Here is a 23,879-nt window from a genome sequence, read left to right as displayed (position 1 = left end):
TAACAAATTGCCACACACTGTGTGGCTTCAAACAATGGAAATTTTTTCTCTTAGACTTTCGGAGGATTGGAGGTCAGAATCAAAATCCAGGAGTCAGCAGGGCCACACTCTCCCCAAAGGCCCCAAAGGGGAACCCTTCCTTGCCTCTTCCAGATTCTGGTGATGCCTGGTGTTCCTTGACTTGTGGCTGCAGAACTCCAGTCTCTGCCTCTGTCTACACACGGCCTTCTTTTCTTTGTGTGTTTGTATGTCTTCTCTTCCTATAAGGATGCCACTCGTTGGATTTAGACCCCACCTTAATCCAGTATGACCTCATCTTAACTAATTACATCTGCACAGACTCTCTTTCCAAATAAGATGAATCTGAGGTTCTGGTGGACGTGAGTTTCGGGGGGACACTTTTCAACTCACTGCGGTTGGGAGAGGTGGAAGAATTCAATAGGAATGAAGGGATAAGTTGGAAATCAGGGTAACAGGACTAGCACATTTTTAGGGTTCTGTTTCCTTTGATTCTGTCCTCTTTTTCTTTCGGACCTCCTAAGTCAGCTGAGTCCCAGAGCACCTGGACACTGAGTCACAATCACTGATAGAAGGGGCGGAAAAGAGGCTTTCCCTTTGCTAGTCTCTCTCCCAGGTTCGTTTTGCTTTTCTGCAGCATCACCTCACTTCAGAAGGAGAAGGAATACCACATTCATACCGTGAATCCCCGAAGGAGAAGGCAAACTTGTAATAAAGAAAAACGTCAGCGCAGAGTTATTTTTCTTACCGTGTTTCATATTTAGACAGTTTTCCTCAGAGTTCTTTTGGGTAGTTGTGGAACCAAAAGAATGACAAGCCAGCCACTTCACAGAGAGAGATAAAGGGCCTCCGAAAAAGGGTCGCTTTGGGGATGCAGACGTAACCATTAGCTAAATCAAAGTCAAACAACAGTTTCTCTGTTTTTTCTTGTTTTGGGTAGTCCTACTGGACTAGGCGTTTTTAAAAAACCCAGAAACATTGGACTACAGCTCAGCTCTTCATTAATTTTGTCATTTAATGATGCATTTCTAAATTATCCCTGTGGAACAAAACTAGCATTGACTGAATCCCTATGACTTGGCTGGTGTACTGCTAGGTGCTGTTTCCATGCTCTCTCAATTAGTCTTCCCAACAGCTCTGTGCGGTGGATCTTATTGCTTCCATTTTCTGGTGACAACACTGAGGCTCAGAGATGCTAAGTATATTTGCTTAGCTCACAGAATGAGGAAGTGACAAACCTGGCTATGGACTCTGAGCCTTGGGGACATAAAGAAGAGTAATAAAGCTCCCAGTAAAATCTTCCTGGGATTATCGAGGGAGGGTTCATGGAGAATGCAGGCCAACACCACGCTGTGATGATGGTGGTGGTGGTGGTGGTGATGGTAGTGATGGCCTCTGCCATTTTTGGAGCACCTACTATGTGCCAAAAAATGATTCCAGATGCTTTACAAACTTTCTTCCTATGGACATGCATTATATAAATGTTTCTTATGCATCTCCTCTGTAGCAGAATCTGTTTGAATCAGGAAACAGAGACCCAACCAAGTTTTCTACTCTTTAATGATAGAATCATTGTCCGCATTTTACACACACACAGCTGGGGCACAGAGACTTTGTCAGATCTCTCTGGAGTTTGCATCCAGCTCTGTCAGCCTCCAAAGGTTTGTCTTTTCCATACAAACTTGGATATATCTGGAAAACATTTTCTATCTTCTTAAAAAAAAAACTATTGTTTAGTAATAAATGATACATGTTGGTTGTAAAACATTTAAAAGTACAAAGTGAATGAAATAAATAGTATAAGTGCCTCCCATTTATCCTCTTTCCAACCCTCCAGTGTAAATCACTGTTAATAGTTTACTATACATTTTTATAGACTTTCTATGTATGTACAAGTATCATATATAATAATATATATTATATATGACCTGCCATATTTAATATATAATACTATATATCCAAGTAGAAAAGCACTTGATTGAGTTATTACTTTGTGTTTTGTTTCTTACTGCTGTGGAAGAATTATAAAGGATGTATATTAACAAAAAGTTGAAATAAAAGACTAGTTTGTGCATATCACACACAGAAAAGAAAGTATGGGAATTAGTTCCCTTCCACTCCTCGTCTCTACCTTCTTCTCTGCAACCCTACTGCCATATCTATTCTGCCCATAACCCTGTTGAAGGCTTTCAGTCAAGGACAGCTTCCAGTCCTGGAGACCCAAAGCCTCTTTGTCAATGGAAAGAGTTAGTACACATTTTCTAAGAGAACACTTGACCCAGAGGGAGCTAGGACTGCAGGGTTTGGTGTTTGGGAAGGTACCAGTGGTTTCAGCTAAAGTAGTTTAGAGCCAGGAGAGGGAAGCTGGAGACCTGTAGGTTCTTAAAGTGGTATCCCCTAGAGTGGGGGAGAATGGATTTGGGGTACATCAAAGAGTCAGACCACTGATAACTAGGGTACCCACTTTTGGCAAAGATCTCAGCCCCTGAATTTAGCAGAGAATTAGCAGGGCTTCAAACCTCCTTTTTATGGGCGAGGGTAATAATCAGTGTAAAAATCAGACAACCCCCTCACAAACTTTTGTCTAAGAGCCTCCCCCACCCCATGACCATGGTGGGATCTGCTGAGGGCAAAGTGTGGGTGGAAAGAGCCAATAAAGAATGAGATTTAGTTGTCCATTCTGGCCTATAGGGGACTTTGAGTTGTATTTATTTTGACTTAGAACATTGTTTCTTGAATTCAAGCACTGTGTTAGATTATAAATAACATATGTCTTTGAGCCTAAAGCATAGGTTTTCAGTTTCATATTTAGGAAACTGGGGATCATCTTGTAATTGATGCATATATTTTATACATAATTACTTCTTTTTCTCCCTCAAATATTACTACTAAATAAATGGTGTTTTAGAATTAAGGAAATATGGAATATTTCTAGGATATTAGCAAAATAACTAACATTCCTAATCTCCATTTGTGGAAGAACTATTTCACCCAAGAATCACTACTGATGGACACAGAGATAAATGTGTTAACTTATTTTAGAAGTTTCTCCTTAATAATTTTTAACAGCTTTATTGAGGTATAATTTATATATCATAAAGTTCACCTCCTTAAAGTGTACATTCAAAGGTTTTAAGTATACTTTCAGAGTTGTACAATTATTATAATAATCTAATTTTAGAACATTTTCATCACCCTGAGGAGAAAACTGTTAACCATTAACAGTCATTCCTCATTCCCTCCAGCTTAGCCCCAGGTAACCTCTAGTCTACTTTCTGTCTCTATAGATTTGCCTGTTCTGGACATTTTATGTAAATGGGATTTGATAACATGTGGTCCTTTGTGATCGACTTCTTTCGCTTAGCAAAATGTTGTGGAGGTTCACCCGTGATACCTGCTGTAGTCTGTAGTGGTGCTTCCTTCTGTTTAATTACTGAATAATGTTCCATTATACAGATATACCACACTTTATGTCCTCATAAGCTGGTGAATATTTGGATTGTTTCCACCTTTTGGCTACTATGAATAATTCTGATATGAATATTGAGTATAAGTCTTTGTGTAGACATTTGTTTTCATTTCTCTTGGATATATACCTAGGAGTAGAATTATTGGAACTGTGGTAACTTTATGTCTAATAGTTTAAAGTAATTTCAAATATTTTACATTCCCATTAGGAATGTGCAAGGGATCCAATCTCTCCACATTCTTGTAAACACCTGTTATTGTTGGTCTTTCTAATTACAGCCATTCTAGTGGATGTGAAATGGTACCTCACTGTGGTTTTGCTTTGGATTTCCCTGATTAGTAATGATATTGAGCATCTTTTCATGTGCTTATTAGCCATTTGTGTATCTTCTTGGAGAAATGTCTATTTAAATACTTTTCCCATTTTCTAATTGGGTTATCTTTTTATTACTGAGTTGTAAAGGTTATTTATATATTCTGGATTCAAATCACTTATAAGATATATGGTTTGCAAATAGGAATGGCAAGATGATCACATTTGAATTCCGAAAAGATTATTCTAAATGCAGTATGAGGAATAAATTGAAGGTGGGCAGTAGTGAATGTGAGAGGATCCATTGGTAAGGTACAAGAGTAACCCAAATGATGGTAGTTTAGATGTGGGTGAGCTGTTAGTAGCTTGGATGATGATGGCGGCTTGGATGAGGGGGGTAGAAATGGAAATGGAGAAAAGGAATGAATTTGAAAGACACTTAAGAAGAAAAATCAAGACTGAGTGATGGATTGATTATAAGGGATTAAGGGAGAAAGACATTTTAAGAATGACCAATAACTACATGACTCTAATTCTTTTGCTATGGGTTGAGAGTAACTTCGGTAGTTGGAACCTATCATCCTAAAACCTTTGGCCACTTATATCCTCTGTATTCCTGTTTCTTCACTTAAAAAATAGGTATGATAATAATCCTTAATTCATATAAATGCTATAACAGAGCATCATCTGGCTCGTCGTATGAGTATGTGCTTAATAAAGGTGCTCATAGTATGTTTATGAGAAACCCCAGTTATTAGTGCTGTTTAGAAAAGCAGAGAAGGAAAGTAACAGTTTCTTAAAAATTAAGTACAGTGAAGACTTTTGGTTCTGGATGAGATGAACCAGCCCCATTCCTCCAAGATCCTTCCTCTTACAACTAAAAAACCTTTTGATATAACACACCAAATACCAGGAAGACCATAAAAGGTGAAAAGAAGAAGTTGGGCTACTTGGGAACTTTGGGACTGGAGGAACAACAAGATGTGGTTTCCCCTTTACTTTTTCCTCCCATGTATCCTGGATGGGGAGCTGAAGAAGCGTGCAACCTAAAACCACCAAGAGGCACAGAGAAAAAAGCTCCAAGAAAAGCTGACTCCACTCCTCCTAGGGAAAGAACTAGGAAAAGGGGGGCCTAACAGAACGAGCTTTTTTGAAAATACTCACCCTGCTTTAGCCATCTGTCAGTGGAAAACACCCTATGTGTCAGTGATGATCACATTTGACTTCCTAAAAGATTATTCTAAGTGCAGTATGACACTGGGAGGAGCCCAGCTGGGCCTCTACTCCCACCCAGCAGCATGGAGACTGAACAAGGCCCAGTGACACGCAAGGCTAATCGGCCCTACAATCTCTCCCAACTTCATTGTCAGTGGGCCCAGCAGGGAGCTGAACCTCCGCCTCCAACCCTCATTGACAAGGCCGTATGAGGTGGAGCTAACATTGTACTTAATGGTGCAAGACTGAATGCTTTCTCCCTAGGACTGATAATAAACCAGTGATGTCCGCTGTCACCACTCTGTGCAACATAGCACTGGAAGTCTTAGCCAGCGCAATAAGGTGACAAAAGGAAATAAAAAGCATGCCAGTTGGAAAGGAAGAAGTGAAGCTATTCCTATTTACAGATGAGATCATTGTCTGTGTAGAAAATCCTGAGGAATCTACAAAAAATATTGTAGAACTAATAAGTGAGTTCAAGATCACAAACCACAAGATTAGCACACAAAATTCATTGTATTGTTATATACTAGCAATAGATATGTAGAAACCAAAATTAAAAACATGATGTCATATACAATTGCTCCAGAGTAAAATTGAATACTTAGTTATAAATCTAATAAAACACATATAATATCTATATGCTAAAAATGGTAAAACATTGGTGAAAGAAGTCAAAGAACAAGTAAGCAGGGAGACAAACTGTGTTCATAGATTGGAAGATTCAATATAGTAAAGATGTCAATTCTCCACAAACTGATCTATAAGTTTAGCACAATTCTTATTAAAATCCCAACAAGACTTTTTGTAGAAATGAACAAGCTTAATCTACAATTTATAAGCTAGAATAATCAAAACACTTTTGAAAAAGAAAAATAAAGTGAGGATAATCACCCCATCTGATATGAAGTCTTTCTGTATACCTGCAGTGATCAAGGCTGTGTTGGCAGAGGAGTAGACCCACAGATCAATGGAACAAAGTAGAGAACTGAAAAACAGAGCAATACAAATGTAACCAATTGGTTTTTGACAAAAGTACAGAAGCAATTCAATGGAGGAAAAGTAACATTTTCAACAAATGACACTGGAACAATTGGACATGCAGAGACAAAAAGATTAACCTCAACCTAAACTTCACACCATATACAAAATTAACTCAAAATGGATCCTGGACTTAAAATGTACAACTAGAAAACTTAAAAACAAAATAGGAGGAACTCTTTGGGACCTAGGGTTAGCCAGAGAGTTCTTAGGTATGATGTTAAAAGCACTATCCATAAAACAAAAAATAGATAACTTGAATTTTGTCAAAAGTAAGACATTTTGCATTGCTATGAGGATGAAAATACAAGCTATAGACTATGAGAAAATATTTGCAAATCGCATATCCAACAAAGGCCTTACATCTAGAATATATGAAGAATTCTCAAAACTCAACAGTAAAAAAAAAATCCAATCATAAAATGAGCAAAAGACAGGAACAGATATTTCACCAAAGAAAAGATATAGATGACAAATGAGCCTGTGGAAAGACGCTCAACATCATTAGCTGCTGGCAAAGTACAAATTAGGAGCTTGATGCAGTGTCATCACACACACATGTGAAAGACTAAAAATTTAAAAAGTGACGATACCAAATGCTGACAATGATGTTGAGAAACTTGATCGTTCATACATTGCCTGTGGGAATGTAAAATGGTTCAGCCATTCTGGAAAATTGTTGGCAGTTTCTTATTCTGAAACGTGCCCTTACCAGATGACCCTGGACGTTTGTCCCAGGTTATTGAAAATTTAGGTTCACACAAAGACCTGTACATAGATGTTCATGGTAACTTCATTCAGAACAGCAAAATATAGGAAATAATCCAAGTGTCCTTCAATGTGTGAATGGTTGAACAAACTGGTACATCATTCCAGTGGAATACTACTCAGCAATAAAAAAGGAATGAACTGTTGACACATACGACAATCTGGATGGAACTCAAGGGCATTATGCTTACTGAAAAACGTCAATCTCAAAATTTACTTACTGTGTAATTCCACTTATATAACATTCTTTAAATGACAAAACTATAGAGGCAGAGACTAATCTGTTCTGATTTGTAGTTGACAGGAGACAGGGGTTGGGGGTGATGTGCAGGGGAGTGTGGAGTGGGTGCAAACATGAAGATTTAACCTGACTGTGGTGGTCGTAGTTATACAAATTTATGCATAGGATAGTACTGCTTAGAACTCTACATACAGACGCTCAATGAATGCAGTTTTAAAAAACAACGGAAACCAAATTAGGTCTATAGACTACTTAACAGGAATATACCAGTGTCATTTTTCTGGTTTTGATGTTGTTCTACAGCTGCATGAGATGGCACTATTGAGGGAAGCTGGGTGAAGGACACAAGCGACTCTCTGTACTACTTTTGCAACTTCCTGTATAAGTCCTGTAACTATATTTTTTAAAAAAGTAAAAATTACCTACACTGTGGCCAACATTGTAGAATTTCCTTTGGATCACATAATAAAGTGGGGGTTTGGAAAGAATTCAGGAGAAGGAATCAGGAGATGGGAGTTCGAGTTCCAGACGAATGACGTAGTATCTATTTGCTTATAGGAAGCGCCTCTCACGTGCTCCAAAGTCTAGCTTCTTCATCTGTAAATGAGCTGAGAAGACCTGCTTGGCATTTCCCAGTGAGGCCATTGTAACAATTTTGTAAAATGCAAAAGAGATTACTTTGAACAAAGAAAGCCCTAAGCCAGCCAGACCCCAAACACGGGGCATTTGCAGCCGCAGCTGAAGTGACTGTTTCAGAAGCTTGTTTGGGTCCTGACTAGTTCACTAAGGAAAACATTGTGTTAATTGATAATGGCTACTGATTACAATATTATGGAAGTGGATTAGTTGGAGTCCTTCTGAGCTCCCATAGAAGAGGAAAGAAGAGAAGGGAGAAAGGAACTATGTGATCATGACGGTGCTTGATGGGTGCTCAATAAATATTAGCCAGCATAACAGTAATTATTATTGTCAGTAGGAAGACAGCTTGCTGCCATAATCATTATTGTTTGTCCTGAGAGGTTTCATACTCCAAATATGCTATAATCAAGCTCAGGTCATATATCCACAGTCCTAAATGTACGTCCGTCCCCTCCTGTATTCATGGTCTTGTTTCTTGGAGACCGTAGTTGAATCTAAGCAAATACTTCCTTGGCTTTTCAAAGAGAAGTTCTAATTTAATTGTCTTCAAATGTCTATCTGTTCCTGGCCTTTCTGCCTGAACTACCAGCCTTTAAGGAAGGAGAAAGTTTTCATAACCAATTTTCACCACCATCCAGCAGTTAAGTGTGCTCACAAGTAATTGCAGTAGTAGTGGTAATTGGAGTAGCAGCACTTCTGGTAGTAACTTCTAGCAGTAGCAACAGTGATAATAAAATAGCTTACACTTATGAGCACTTACTACTTGCAGTGTGCTATAAATATATGACCTGTATTAACTAATTGAATCCTCCCACAACCCCAGGAGATAGGTTCTGTTATTACCCACATTTTACATCTTAGGCAACTAAGACACAGATAGGCTGAGTAACTTACTCCATTTCACATAGCTAGTGAGCGGCAGACCCAGGGCCCTCCAACCTTGGCGGGGTGGTTCTGGAGTCTGTGTGGCTAGCCTCCATGCCACGCCATCTCTCACAGGCACTCGTCTGAGACCTTTTGCAGCATCTCCAGCAGCTGGAAGGGGATTTGATATTTTTAGAAGGAGATTGCTTCATCTTTAGCCATCTCTGTCACACATAGTTTTGGAGGTACTGGTTGCTTTGAAAACGTGGACATGACTAAAGCTGATGAAGTATAGCGGCTTTGCAGCCTTTGTCTTTTGGGGATAGGTTAGATCTTCAGTGGGAATTTGGGGGAAGTATAGAAAAAGTCTTCCTTTTTGGCCTTATGGAGTCACTTGTCTATGTCTTGGCTTAGTGTCAGCCACATCCAAATTGCTTCTGACTGTTCAGTGCTGTGGTCGTCACCCCCAGTGTCTAGAATCACAAATCCGAGCTCTCCCACATACTAGTTTTGTGATCTTAGGCAGCTCGTTTAATGTTGTCTCAGTTCCTTCACTGTAAAATGAGAAAAATTACTTCATATAATTGTTGGGAGAATTAAATGATATATGTACAGAATTTAGCTCATTGCTTGGCATCTCTGGGCTCAATACCATTATGTAAAGTAGAGAGGGGTAAAGTGAGAGTTGTAGAAAATATGCTACAATTCCTCTTTTCAAGGCTGACTAGTTAATAAGGTGTTAATGATTAAAACTATCTGCAACTCTAAGAAATAGGTTCTATTTATGTAATGGTTATATCACCTTGAAAGTATCATTACCATATATTGTGATGATTGCCTCCAAAGAGATAAAGATATTAAATTTAATAAAAATCTCAAGATGGGTGAAATTCATGTGGTCTGGAAGCAAGTGTGGAAGTCCTCAGGACAAGAGTATGGGGTTGAAGTGGTGTTTGAAGCCAGGCGGGAGCAAAGTGTTCCAACTACATTCAGAGAAAGAAAGTATTTTGAGTGAGGGAAACATGATGAAGTAGAGAGGTAGGAATGAACTCCTGCGCTTGCAGGACAATGACAAGGCCACCTCATCAGAGAAGAGGGGTGGCTTCAGGAATATTGGGAGATGAGCCCATGTCGGATGGATGTGTCGTTGAACTCGATGCGGGGTATCCTTTCACAGTGTGTATGTATATCAAATCATCACACTGTGCACTTTAAATATCGTACAATTTTATTTCTCAATTTTACCTTAAGAAAGCTGGGGAAAAAGACCAGTTGGGTAAGGATGGACTGAACTTTTGGAATGTTGCATAAAACCATCGCTTTCTCCACACTGTCCTTTTGCCTGCAGTGCCCTTCGTGGGCAATTCTGGCTCAGAAAACCACAACCGTTTTTAAAAGGTACTGCCTCTTGTAAGAAGACTTTTCTCTCTATTAGAAGGAACTTCTTCCCTCCAGTGAACTTTCAGTCCAGTTTCTCTTTATTCCTCTTCCCCAGCATGACCACAAATGGTTTGTCTCAGTCATTCTCAGTTATGCCTGTTATCCGAATGGAATTATTCGCAGGACCCCCTTTCACTCGAAAATATGTTCTTTTTATATGATAAAATGTAAGGTCACCTACTTATAACTCATATCACTTCTACCTTGTATTTCAGTCAGTTGCATATTGATGTCTGGTGGTCCCTCTTACAATGTTCATGTGAGCAGAGACCATATCTACTCATGTATCCCCAGTACAGACTCTAGTAACTATTTATGAAATGAATTTAAATGAGGACACTGAAAACTCTTGAAGTCTATTATTTTGTGTGCGTGCGTCCCTGACATCACCTGGTATTGCACCTGCACATCCTAGGTGCTGGATAGGTCTGTGAATTTGATCAGAGTCCACAGGTTGTACTGTTTCTGGAGTGTGCCGGAAATGCCTTTAGCCCAGACTACAAGTCTGTCCCCATAAATCTTCTCTTCCCTTCTCACTGCTTGCTAACCTATGCACATTTCTCACTGACGGTTTGGGTTGATCTTAAGGCCTAAAGAAAAATTTTCTTTGGAAAAATCCAAGGTGTTAAACCAAGAGTCATATGCGTGTGTGTGCTTTCCTTTAATTGTGTGTCAGTGATTAAAACAGCTCTACTTTGTAGAATTTAACCTTTCCCATTACTGGGCCCTGTTAGGAAATTTAGAATAAAAATTTAATGAAGAGAGATGATATCTCAATCGATTGATACATTGATCTAACAGCTCAGTTAACAAACTATATTGAATTTTTGTTTTTGTTCAATTAGTGTTATTTTGGGGGAGTTTCTAGCTGGAATTTAAACTCTTATTTTATAACCTTTTATGACTTAAATAATCCTACTTGATTTTTCTTTTTAAAATTTCTAAGAAGTTATACTAGCAGATGTTAAAGGGAGTAATGGGTATAAACTTTCCCGTATTGTTTATCTTCAGAGTGGTCGTTTGGACAACTGTTTAAACTTCCTGATTAGGAAAGGACAGTGTAGTTATCTGTGAAATCTTGGCTTCTAACCTGCAATCATTCAGTCTACTTTGTAATGTTAGGTCTATTTCCACCCATGTCTTGTGGATTAAGGATGCTGCATCTCTTTGAACGTATGTAACCATATTCCTACACATCAGGCATCAACCCAGAGCTAAATTCTGAGCCCTATGAAAATGACATATATGGAAAATTCCAGTTAAACTGCTGAAGCCCCTTAAAATGGAGTCCTGACAGTAAATCCTTTCCTACTCAGGGCACAACCCCATGCTCGTCAACATTCCCTGGGACCAGGGCGACTCCCCTGAAAGTGCTTGTGGGTAAATGCTCCTGTGCTGGCTGATATTAGCTGGCCCTTCCTCTTCAGTTTTACCTTCTTTGTTCTAAAGAGGCCCTGGAATCTCTCATGTGGGTTTGTTTCTTTTTCTTTTTTTAACCTGAGGGGAAAGTTTCTCAACCTCGGCACTGTTGACATTTTGCACTGGTTAATGCTTTGCGGTGGTTGGCTTTCTCCTGGGCACTGTAAGATGCTGAAGAGCATCCCTGGCCTCTGTCTGCTAGGTTCCAGTAGCATCCCCTATCCCAAATCATGACAACCAAAAATACTGTTAGACATTGGCAGACGTTTCCAGGTGAGAGGGTGCAAAACTGCCCCCTGTTGAGAACCGCTGCCTTGGAGCCTCTGCAGAAACCCTTGGAGAACATGAAAGAGCAATGACCTTAGAGCAGCACTCACCAGTCTTGTGACTTCCATAAGTCTCTTGCCTCCTCTGACACTCAGTTTCTTTACCTGCAAAGTGAGGATAACAGCTCCATCTTTTAGAGTTGTTGAGATTTCCACCATATCAGGCATAGATGGTGCCAGGCACACAGTAAGGTCCCGGTACACAGTAGTCACTTTTCTCATTTGGTGAGTTCCAGCTAACTTTTCTAATACCAATGACTCCAACTTAAGAAAAGATGTCTCTCTTTCTCACCCTGTAAACAGAGCATGACGAATGTGGCAGCGGGCAGCACAACTGTGATGAGAATGCCATCTGCACCAACACTGTCCAGGGACACAGCTGCACCTGCAAACCGGGCTACGTGGGGAATGGGACCAGCTGCAGAGGTAGGCTTGCTGCCTTAGGGGCAGGCTCTGAGCTACCATCTTGCCTGGGCGCTTGGTGCTCATCTAGCCGACCATTTGCGCATAGCCGGGGTTCCTGTTCCTGGTCTATCAGCTGGCAAGGGCACTGGGCACCATAGAAGGAGAAAAATGTTTTTTTAGTCTTCCTTTTGGGTTGAATGAAAAGGTGTGAGTGGGGGTTGGGAGTACTGTTCCACAATACCATGGCTCTGTTCAGCCTTGCCTCTTGGCCTGAGTGTGTGACGGATGCCCTGATTACTGATGTTCACTTTTATTCACTGTGAGCTTTGCTCAGAGGGCAGGTGGGCAGTGCTCATGGCCACGCTCAAGGTAGCTGCTTGGGTATGAAGCTTAAATTTCAGCCCCTCTCTGTGTTTGGAGCAGTTCAGCAATTCAGAGGCCAGTGCCCTGGCTTCCATCTGCATTTAGAATAAAATTCAAACTCCTCCTTTTGGTTTATGAGGGCATTCAGAATCCAGTCCTTGGCTCCTCTTAGCCACCATCTCTTTTTTCTCTGCACCAACACATCATTCCTCGCTATCCCTCGAACGCGCCAACTGCGTTCCTATCTCAGGGCTTTGTGCTTGTTGCCCCCTCAGGCTGGATGCTCATTTCCTTCAGGTCTCTACTCATGTATCCCCTTGTCACAGAAACTGGCTTTGACCACTCCTTCTAAAATAGCGCCTCTGGTACCTCTTAGCCGCATACCCTGCTGTATTTTTTCTTCCCCAGCGCAACCTGGTAGAAAATGATGCATTTCTGTGTGTGTTTCTATGTTGTCTGCCTCCCCATTGGGATGCATGCGCTGTGAGAGAGATGCTGGGTCTTATCTCCGTGCTGTGGCTCCAGCAACAAAAATGGTGCCTGACATGTTGTAGGCACTCGTTAAATATGTGTGAACTGACTGGATCAGCCAAATTGACTGAATAGGCAATCGCATTGAAAAAGAGGCAAAAAGTAGAGATAAACCAGGAAATAACCCTTTGAATTAGGTATTATTATCACCCCTATTTTAAAGGTGACAAAACTGAGACACAGAAGCTTAAGTAACTTACCCGAGGACACAGCACATTATCACTACTCACCTGCAGAGACAACATGCTGCTGCTGAGAGAGAATAATGTACAATGGCTAAGTCACCATAGTCATGCAATCGATTAGGGGCAAATGTTAAAAGTTTGCTTTTAGTCCATGTTGGTGAGTTCAGGTGAACAGATAGCCTCATGGATGGCTGAGAGTGTACAATGGTGAAACTTTTAATAGCACTTGACAGAATCTATCAACATTTAAAGTAAATCTGAAGCGTAATACAGAGATTCTCTTGATTCCATCAGTTTTACCTCTTGAAATGTGTTCTAGAAAAGCACATGCTCATGAAGGGGGGAAATGCACAGATAGTGAGGTTTTTGCTGCATTTGCTACATTTCAATATTCATCGAAAACCAGAAACAACCAAAATATCCCTCAGTAATGGAATGATTAAATTTATTTGGTGTATCATTTTATGGAATAGAATACAGTGATTTGAAACTCTAAGTGTATGTATGCACACACGTGTACACGCATACGTACTGGCACACACATCTGTACACGCATACATACTGGCACACTGAAAGATCTCCAAGACATATTTTTGAGGAAAAAAAGAGAAAGAAATAAAATCAAGTTACTGGACAATGCATATAGCGTCATCACACATCTAATTTATTATTTACAGTGTCTGTGCACATACTTATGTAAATGCATAGACTGGAAACATGCACCCGGTTCAACTTACTATCCATGGGTGTGTGTGTGGACAAGAACATCTACCTGTTGCTATGAATTTAATCTTGTTTGCATCTCTTACAATGGAAATTTATACATGTACTATTTGTGTAGTTTTTTTTTTTAAGTTTCATCAGGCAAATAAAGACACTAGTGCTCAGCTTTTAAAAGAAGGCTGAAAATATTTCCAAAGCAAAACAAAAAACATAACCATTAATATAGTTCCACGGATTATCAAGCCCACCGCTTGTCTGTGCACGCTAATGCTGTGAATCTGAGGAGCAATGTAGGGATTTGATTTTAATGCATTTCTTCAGGATTATATCACCTCATAAAATAAGATTGATTGCTCGAGTTCGGTGAGTGTGTGTATGCCCAGCCCTCACACGCCACTGTGATAAGTGGAGGCTTCACCTTTGCGGAATTTGAAAATCCAACTGTGAAAAGTAGAAGTTAAAATAATGTTTCTGGTGTCCACGGACCGTGAATATACATCTTCCCTTGGAAGTTAGGAATTAGCGAAAATAGTTTTCTTAAAGCGATCCTTATAGTCAATCATGTTGACCTCAGTAAGACAGGGAGAATCCTGGGTTTTATGAAGGTCGCATGCGGAGGCGTGCGGCATGGTTGAAAAATTGGACAAAGTTTGGAGAGTCGGCATTTAGACCTCATTTCATTACTGGCGAGTTGTAACTTCTGTATTTTTACATATTAAAATTGGGTTAATATCACTTCCTGTGTTTATCCAACAATGATATTGCAGACAATTACTACAGGAACATATATCGATGTGTTTTAAACTATCAAATGCTATAAAAAGCGAAGATAGTATGATTAGTGGTACAAGGATAAAGGAGAAAGTGGCGGCTCATGAATTTGCTTGAACTTCAGCCTTTTGGTGGAAGTACCCAAATTTGTCTCAGTTTCAGGCCATACATTTATAGCTGACTTTTCCACCTGTAACTGAAACATTTACAGAGAAAGTTTGGCAAGGGTAACCAGATGATTTCAACCAATTCTGGTTTTATTTTTAATATATAACAGCTTTTTTGGACATGGTGTTATTCATAGAATTGACTATATCTGGGTAGAAATAAACACTGTTAACACTTCTCTTAACAAGCAAAACACAAGGCACGGTTTCTCAAACAGTAGTAATTGGTGTGAATTCTCTCAGATGGGCTTTCCGGGTGGCTGATGCCCACGTAAGGAGGTCTTTCTTCTCATGTGGTTGGGAAATACCCATTTAGCCTCAACAACAGTCACTGAAAATGTGCAAGACACCTTGCTGGAATGTTCACATCTGTTACCTCATTTACTTCCCAAGGTAACCCTGGGAGGGTGATGGCATTATTCTATTTCACGGGTAAATCTTGCATCAGACATCATTGGATCTGATTTATCCCAGTTAGTGTGACCGCTTTTAGTTTCTTCCCTCCTCTCCCCGCTTCTCTTTTCTTTTCTGTTTTTCTTCCTTTTTATTCTCCTTTCTCTTCCTCTTCCTCCTTGTTCATCATTTAACTATCTATTACATATATGTATATATATATGTATTTTTTTCTAATTAGAGAGTGTAAAGAAAACACAAAGGGAAGAGACAGTGCAATGACAATCTATAATTTTTAAAAAATTGCTCATATTTTTGATAACCAGGCTGAAGTATTTATGAAACTATGTAACATCTGTTGCTAAATAGTTTGGCATTTGGGGTTAAATGGTGAAAGTACTTGCAAATTGTTCCAAATCAGATTTGCACAGCCTGACCTGAGGGCTGAGGTCATCTCAGGAGTTTTGTTGTCTGCTTTCCTGGTCTGCACTCACCTGGAGCCAGAGGTGGGCTTTCCCTAGGCAGCTGTCCATAGCAACCCACAGGCTAAGCCTTCTCTCTTGTCTGTAATTATAGCTGGATAAGATGTGATGATCCTCGAAAGCATTCTTGTTTTAATGACTGATAATACTGACATTTATTTTTTTGAGCAAATGCTTCGACCCCCATAGAACAATTTACAGAATGGTATTATCTCGTTGGAAAGAGGCTTACAGAGAATTACTCAAAGTATAGAGCCATGTGAAAGGCAGGGGTAGGACTCCTTTGGTTGCAAGTGAGAGAAATGCACTGGTAAGACTTGCTATGTAATTTGCAGAGCCCAGAGTAAAATGAAAGTGTGGGATCTTGTTCAAAAAGTAGGAAAAATCTGCTGTTTATAGGTGCTAAAATATAAAGCTTTACCTTTCTTCTGCAGTCTCTCTCGACCTGTTATGGTGTTTTTCATTTGCTATTTAATGTTGCTTTCTTGGCCTTGGGGATACTCTTGGGATGAGTACAGACTCTCAGAAAAGCTTCAGGCCCATCCCCCACCTTGGCACATGACCATGACCCGCTGACCTCAGTGCTCGCCTCCACCCTGACCAATGTGCTGTCACTTGGCATGGGGCAGGGAAGTTGAACCAGGTATGTCCCCTTCCCTTGAGCCCTTCATCTCAATCTACAGCAGATTGGCCACCCAAGGGGCCTGTAGTCTCCTCACCTATTCCTTGGGTCACCTATGGAAGGCACCTAGGTGCTACCAGCTTGGAGTGGGGATGGTACTGCCATGCTCCACCTAGAAACACCCAAAGCATGCAAGCCCAACCCCGACCCTCACTCTGTCTCTGCCAGGACCCTGCTAGGGCTAGAAGGAGACAGTTATCACTAGGTGGAGAAGGAGAGGCTGTAAGGGACCCAGGGCTCCAGGGAACAGGGGAATGGAGAGCTGGGAACCCATCCTAGGGAGTTGGGGAGGCAGTAGGATATAGGATCCCTAAGGCTCCAAACCCCCAGTGCACACCCTGCTGTCCCATTGGACCTCACTTACAAAACATAAATTGGAAGATGAAATTATTGAGAACTTCCAGGTGGTGACCACAGAGCATTAAACCCCAAGTGTGGGGCCCTTCTGAGTGAGGGGCCCTGTGCCACTGTACCGGTTATGTGCTCATGAAGGTGAATGTGTCTACTGGCATTAGTGAGCTTTCCAGGTGTGTCATAGAAAGTAAGGGCAAAAGGTGGCTGGGACTTAGGAGCACATTGCTCCAGGAGCTGGAGTGCTGACAGTACTCTCTCCTTCTGTCTCCTCCTGCTTCTCTGTGGATTGACTTCATCTTTCTTTCTCATTACAGGCTAGATTTTTGTTTGTCCATGTGGTTGAGGGCCAGATCCTCGGTTTTGTAGGTTCAGAAACTTGGCCTTATCAGGGTACCTGAGATGATCGATCTTTTGAGGACCCACATATTAATTTATTATGATAACTGTTGTGGTTTGAGGAGAGCCTGAAAGTGATACCCTTGTTTTCCCCATCTGCATTCAGAATAAATTGAGAGACAGATAAAGAAATCAAGCAAGTGGAGACCAAAATGTCAATATGAATACTGATAAAGGTTATACTAGAGAACATGCCTTCTGTACGTGACAATAGAATTCATAATATTGAACCCCCGAGCTAGACAGGCTTCTGTAGCCAATCACAGGTGGACTAGGGCAACCGCGGAGCGTCGCCGTGTGGGGCTTCCCCTGTACTCTTCAGGGCAGAAGGGACAGTGCAGAATGGGTGTTTCCTGTGGCCTTCTGATCCCTAGTGCATAAGAGAGGGAAGAGCTGGGCCACACTTGTCCAGTTCCTCTCTCCCACTCACCAAAAACCAGGGAAGAATGAGAGGGTGGGCCAAGAGGCCAAGGGCCAATTGCTCTTAGGGAAACCAGATTAATGGAAAAGAAGCATCAATCTCCCTCTCCTAAATCCACTGACAACTTCTATTTAGAAGAGGCAAATTCTTGTGTCTGTAGTTTCACCTTCTTTCTTAAATGAAATATATACAGGGAGTCATTTTTTAAAATTTAGAATTATTTAAGTGAGAAATCAGAGCCAAGGAGTCAGCTGGGGTTTTACTGGCTCATCATCTCAGGATCTGTTCCCCTGCTTCAACCATCTCCACTGTAAGAATAGTCATTCTAGACTATTCTAAAGCTAGAGTGATGCCCTTGCTCAAAATCCTCCAGCATTTCGGGAGACAGTGGGTGGTGTCACACTCCTAGTGTCTCCTCAATGTCCTGCTGTTGTCTGGAGAGGTAGATTGATTGATCTTCCCTTGCCCTGTGTTTGTTTTCACACCATGCCAGGGGGCTCTTTAATGGCTTCGCAGTTCATGACAGTGTAGTTTTGTTTTTCCTTGCCTTTCAGGTCCAGGAAGCTGTCCCTCATCTCAGGCTAGGTGAACAACCCTCTCTGTGTTCCAGAGACACCCTCCAAACACTACTCAGTCCTTGTGACCCCATGCTGCGGGTGACATTTATTTGTCTGTTTCCTGCAGGCCATGGCTATGTGTCTCCGTTTAACCATTTAGCTCAGAGCTAAGCATGTTATAGTGGTCAAAAGTTTCCTGAGGAGTGAACACATGAAGATTCCTTTCTAATAGAATGTGCACTTGTGTGTCTAGAAGATTTTACAGGAAAGAAAAAGTCTGCTGGGACACAGAGGTACTTAAACCACTCAAGCCTTACCCCCAGCCTGGGAAAACCACTACTCTCAAAGGTAGAGACGCAAACCAACTTCAGGGTGGAGTCTGCATTGCTAACAGATGACCGGCTTTCAAAGAAAATCATTACAGTAAAATTCAATTTACTGAAGAAGTTCCTGGAATGAAAGAGAATCTTTATGCTAAAGCACTTTAGAATCCTGTAGTGTTGGAAAGTCGTTCATTAATGAGCATGTTTGCATTGAGGTGCATATGCAGAAGTACTGTTCCTAGAAATTTCTGTTTGATGGGGTGCTGGATAAATTGTACAAGAAAGACGCAGAAAGTCAGGAGCAGAGGGCCGGGGAATTTTTGATATAGACAGGAAGATAAATGTGACAGTGCACACTTTATAAATTTAGCTCATGCTAAAGATGTAAATGAAATCCCAAATTAAATATCTGGGTATCTCACATGCACACCGATGCTTTTGGAGACTTATAGGCGGTATGGGAGGAAGAGAGAGGGGGAAGAGACAGGTAAGTTGTTTTAATAAGATAGCACTGAAAATAATAAAATTGATAAACTGCTGGGCTGTGAATCACAGAAGATGATATTTGGGGATTTTGAAGCAAATAGCAAGAGGAATAGGAAAACCTTTGGCAAAAGTACTTATAGCACTCTAGACAGTTTTGAAATGGGGTTAATGTAATGAGGAAGAATTTGGGAAGCTCTCAATCTAAAATTCTGCCTTTGGGTGTACGGACAAAATGTTGGAGAGATTGGCGAGAGACAAGATTGACGGACATTATAGGATGGGTTGACTCATTTAGAGCCAGGCACGTTTGTAAAAACAATTTGGTACTGATAGATAGATAAGGGTTGTGAGTGTATTTCTAAGAGTGCATCTCTGGTTATAGAGCAGTTTCATAACATTTCAAGGAAGGATTTGAAACTCTCCCCTACACCTGATTCATTTATCAAGTCAGAAAGCATGTGGATTAGAGGTCGCTCAGGATCAGACTCCGTCAATAGTCAATAGGATGAATCTTTGTAGCAAAAGTGGATTACACTTTTAGTGATTAGAGCCACTTAAAATTCTCCACGTATAGAAGATGATGTGGGAGGGTATCCCTTTGGCATTGTTTAAGATGTTTTTTAGGATCCTATTGAAATAATTGGACCAGGTCAGATTACTATAAGATATGTGACTTTCAAATTTTTCTAGGACTGTTAGATGATTTGATCATAATTCATTAACATAAAGACAAGACTGATGTGGGCGTAGAATGAACAATCCCTTTCAGTCAATTTCAACCACTTGCTGGAAAGTGTTCTTAATAGATACAAATTTTAACATCCAGTGGTAAGAAATAGTTCGTCAAGAATATGCAGAACCATAATGCCATTCTTAAATATGTATAGAACTAAGGAGTAGGACACAGAATGATGACACAATTTTCTAGTAAAAAAAAGCTATTTCCAATTGAAGAAGTTTTAACTCTTTTGCAAGGAGTCAAGACCCTGTGACAGCTTGGCCTCACCTGGGTATTTGGAGCCTCATCTCTTGCAATATCATCTATCCCCATTACCTGATTAGTCACACTTAAGAGTTAACTAACTATTCTCCTAACAGGCCAGGCCAGATGATCTCATGCCCCCTTTCTTCTCCTTGGGATCATTTATTATACAGCAGGGATTTTTTCCATCCTCCTCCTCTTCCAATTAAAATCCTGTTCATCCTTCTTAAATGATGATCCAGCTCAAATCTCATTTTACCTTGATCTTCTCAGTCAGGATAAATAGTTTCTCTCAATTTTGCTTGTAGTATTCAATGTATTCTTCCTTGTTAAACTTAGCTGTTTACGTATCAGCCGTTACCACTGACATAAGACCTTGTCTTTCCTGGGTGCTCGGTGAATATATAGAAATGCCAAATGAGAACTGGCTAGTTCATCTGACACAACTCAACCCTGCTTTTGTGGCTTGATGCATTAATTACTGAATCTAGACCACCATTCAGGAAATCAAAGAAAGATTAAAATTGTAAGGTAAATGCTTGTGTAATATCTATTTTAACGTTTTAGAAAATCATCAGTGAGCCTGCTATTTAAGTTCAAAGACGTCCTCTATTGTACGTAGAAAATTTGTTTATTCTGTTTTGTTTCATTCCTATAGGTACTGAATGCCACATAGGTATTGGAAGGCCCAAGGATACCGAATATAATTATACCAGAAATGATCACATCCTTTAGTCTAATCTGAGAGACAATAAGCAGCCCAAGCGTGGCTTCTTTTTGCATCTACTTTTTGCATCTATTTCGAAGTCTTCTTTATTTGGCCCCTTCTTAGACTCATTCTCTTATTTACTCAGCAATCCTAACATGGGCTAGGTTTGGAGCTGGAAGGCACTTAACATTCTGGGTAGTCATGGCAACAGGGAAACATGATGACTTGCTAAACACACAACTCTGCCCTTCGTGTTCTAAGAGACTGCCATGGACACCCACTCATCCCAGTGTGGCATGTGCTGTTGAGTGGGACATTGTCTTTTCATACTGTGTCCTGGCTCCACTGTGACCAATGGGAAACATTCATGAGACTCAGATCAGTATTCCACTCTATGGTCCAAAACAGCATGGAATCAATTTCTCTATTGGTCATTTAACTTTCAACCATAGGTAAAGCTAGAATCACTTTGTTCCATAAAAGTGGAATAATACTCTACCACTGCCTATAGGAGATTTGGAGTGTCACCATTTTCCTTTCCATTCCTACAGGTTCAAATCTGTGGAAAATAGATGTGGAATGGTGTGGGAATCCTAGTATTGCCTTGATCTTGGGCTCTCTGGGAGAATCAGACCCCACTTCAGGGCTCGCCTCTCATCCTCTCTCAGTTGTAGGGGGAGAAGCTGGAGGAGGGGATGCAGAGACCTGGTCAGATCTTTGTTCCCTTGAAGGAACAGAGCTGGGAAGTTCTGGGGATCTCATGACGCCGAAGTGCAGGAAGTCTGAGAGAAGAGAGAGCTCGTGTCATGCTGGAGCCATGGTCTCTGTACACATAAACCGGTCTTCGTCAGACTTGCCAAATAGACCCTTCTCCTCATAAGGGGAAAAGTGAATTCTTGGATATGAAAACAAAAAACCTTCAAAACAATCATTCACCTGCCATTCCCTCCTGAGGGCTGGAGGAGATAGCACGATAAACTCTCCCACCCTCCATGCTCCACCCTAGAAATTCTCACCTATTTTAGATGTGCTGTTATTATTGTTAGTAAAAGTAGATTGGTAGTAATGTTAACATGAGTATTTGAGTATCAAGTGCAATATTAAGTGGTATTAAAATAACTTCAAGCCTTTTTGCAAACTCACTGTCATTCAAATGCTTACCAACAAGCACTGGTATTAAATTTAGATGTGGGTGTGTTTGTCGTAGTCCCAAAGAGGGGAGGGAATCTTATAATACTGATTTAATTCTAAGAGAAGAGTCTCTAGGTTCAGGGAAGATTATTATGCTTAAAGTTTCCATAATGCTTCCTTTGAAAAATGTGACTGAAACTAGAAAATGAAACTGAATGTATAGACTAAGTTATCAAGAGACATTATGTTGATCAGCCTGATAAAGAAGTGCAGGCAGACAGAAGCTGGGTTGTAGTCTTGAAACCAGCGATGATGCATTAACAAGACTGGAGCAGGGGAAGGGGGCTTGTGTGGCACAAGATACAATACATTGATTTTGCTATTTTGGCTTAACTTGATATAGTCTTGTCCTGGCCTTTAATATTCTTTTCTCCTTCAAGTGCATTTCTACTGGGTAAAAAAGAGTCTGTTGCATTCATTTAAAGCACTTTTCATCACTTACCAAAGTCAGCGCTTACCTTTTCAAGTTTGCGGCCCAGTAGACAGTAACTATATCCCTAGGGTCTTAAGGGAAACATGTTAAACCAGCTTGTATCTCAGAGGGAGTGGAAATCTGACACTTAGACAAGTGCTGATTCTTTTGAGTGCATTTTGAGGTTGCACTTTGGTAAGTTACATAGTTGTTTGTTATCCGTAATTGTCACATCTGAAATGACTCATGAGATTAGCAGAGCCATATAAATAGATATCAGTCAATTTTATTTTAAAAAAGGCTGCTGAACATTGGCTTTCTGTTAAACAATCAAGATGAGACTGTCTTTCTCTCCTAAGTAACAATTCTCAATGGACTAGGAGACTTCCTTTAGGCAACATTATTGAAAGATGTCATAGTCAATCTCTAGGCTATCTGCTGGGATGTGATCTGTTTAAGTGGGCAATTATTTGCAAAATATTCCAAGTATTTAACAACTGGTACTATTACAGAATGGTGCAAGCTACACTTGACATGCCAGTATCAGCTCAGAATATGTGCCAAGAGTATATACTTTACGTAGAACCAAAAAACTATAGTACCTAGTAGGATGCCATATATTTTAAGGCAAGATTAGCTTAAATGTATCTAGCCCCTCTTAATGAACTATTGTATAAAGAGAGCTAAGTGGTCATAAAGTGGTATAAAGAGAAGCTAAGCGGCTTCTCTTGACTCAAATCTTTATTAAGCAAACAAAGGATAAATTGAAAAACATTTAAAAATAATGTTCAAATGTCACCATAATTTGGGGGCAGAGCTAACCGCAATCCTTCCTCAAGAGGATGTTGGTGGGACGCTTTGCTAGTACTGACCAGTAGCATGTGTTGTGGTTCGCGCTTGCCTGCTTTCACATTTCTGCCTTATCCTGTCCCCAACACATGATGTGTTTCTTCATTTCAGCCTCATGCATGCCACTCTGTTTTCTAGAATAAAGTTAAATGTGTTCAGCTCTGTTGACAATTGCTCAAAGCTTAGTCTTTAAAATGCAGCCATCTTCCAACTCAACCACACTGAATGCAATGTCTGTTTCTATTGCCTTTGCCTAATCTTCTCATTTATACCTAGATGTTTATTTGCTAGGGCATCTGGATTACACCTTGTCCTGTGATAATTAGCCAGTAAAGTGACCTCTTGTTACTCATTTCCTCATTTGTTAATAGACGTAATGACATTTTCAAATCTCTTCTCCCCCTCAGTTCCTAAATGGGAAGACTGTAGCGTAAAATGGCTAACACATGTGAAACTGCTTGTATAAGATAAGGAAACAGTGGTACCTAGTGTAACACAGAAGTTGCAAATTTCAGTAGGTCCAGCAATAAATTCTTATTTACGCTCATGTCATTGTTCACTGAGAGTTGGTGGTGAGGGGCGGTTGTGCTCCACACAGTGATTCAGGAACCCACTCACCTTCCATCTTGTGGCTGTGACCTTTTCTTGCTTCTCAGAATTCTCACCCCTCCATCAGCAGATGGGGAAAGAGCATGAGGCCATACATGGGAGGTTTTTATGGGCCAGACCTGAAAGTGACACATAT

General features: G+C 40.5%; 1 protein-coding gene across 1 annotated transcript in view; it reads left to right on the top strand.

Moving 5' to 3' along the window:
* The window catches only part of NELL1 (neural EGFL like 1), a 750,986-nt gene that overhangs the window by 444,098 nt on the left and 283,009 nt on the right, over window positions 1–23,879 (top strand). Inside the window, exon 14 of the mRNA XM_046685488.1 lies at window positions 12,056–12,178. Coding sequence (XP_046541444.1) covers window positions 12,056–12,178 — 123 coding nt within the window. The remainder of the gene's footprint in view (window positions 1–12,055; window positions 12,179–23,879) is intronic.

Source organism: Equus quagga, chromosome 14, assembly GCF_021613505.1.
Source record: "Equus quagga isolate Etosha38 chromosome 14, UCLA_HA_Equagga_1.0, whole genome shotgun sequence".
Taxonomy (NCBI): Eukaryota; Metazoa; Chordata; class Mammalia; order Perissodactyla; family Equidae; genus Equus; species Equus quagga.
This window is presented reverse-complemented; position numbering and strand designations above follow the sequence as displayed.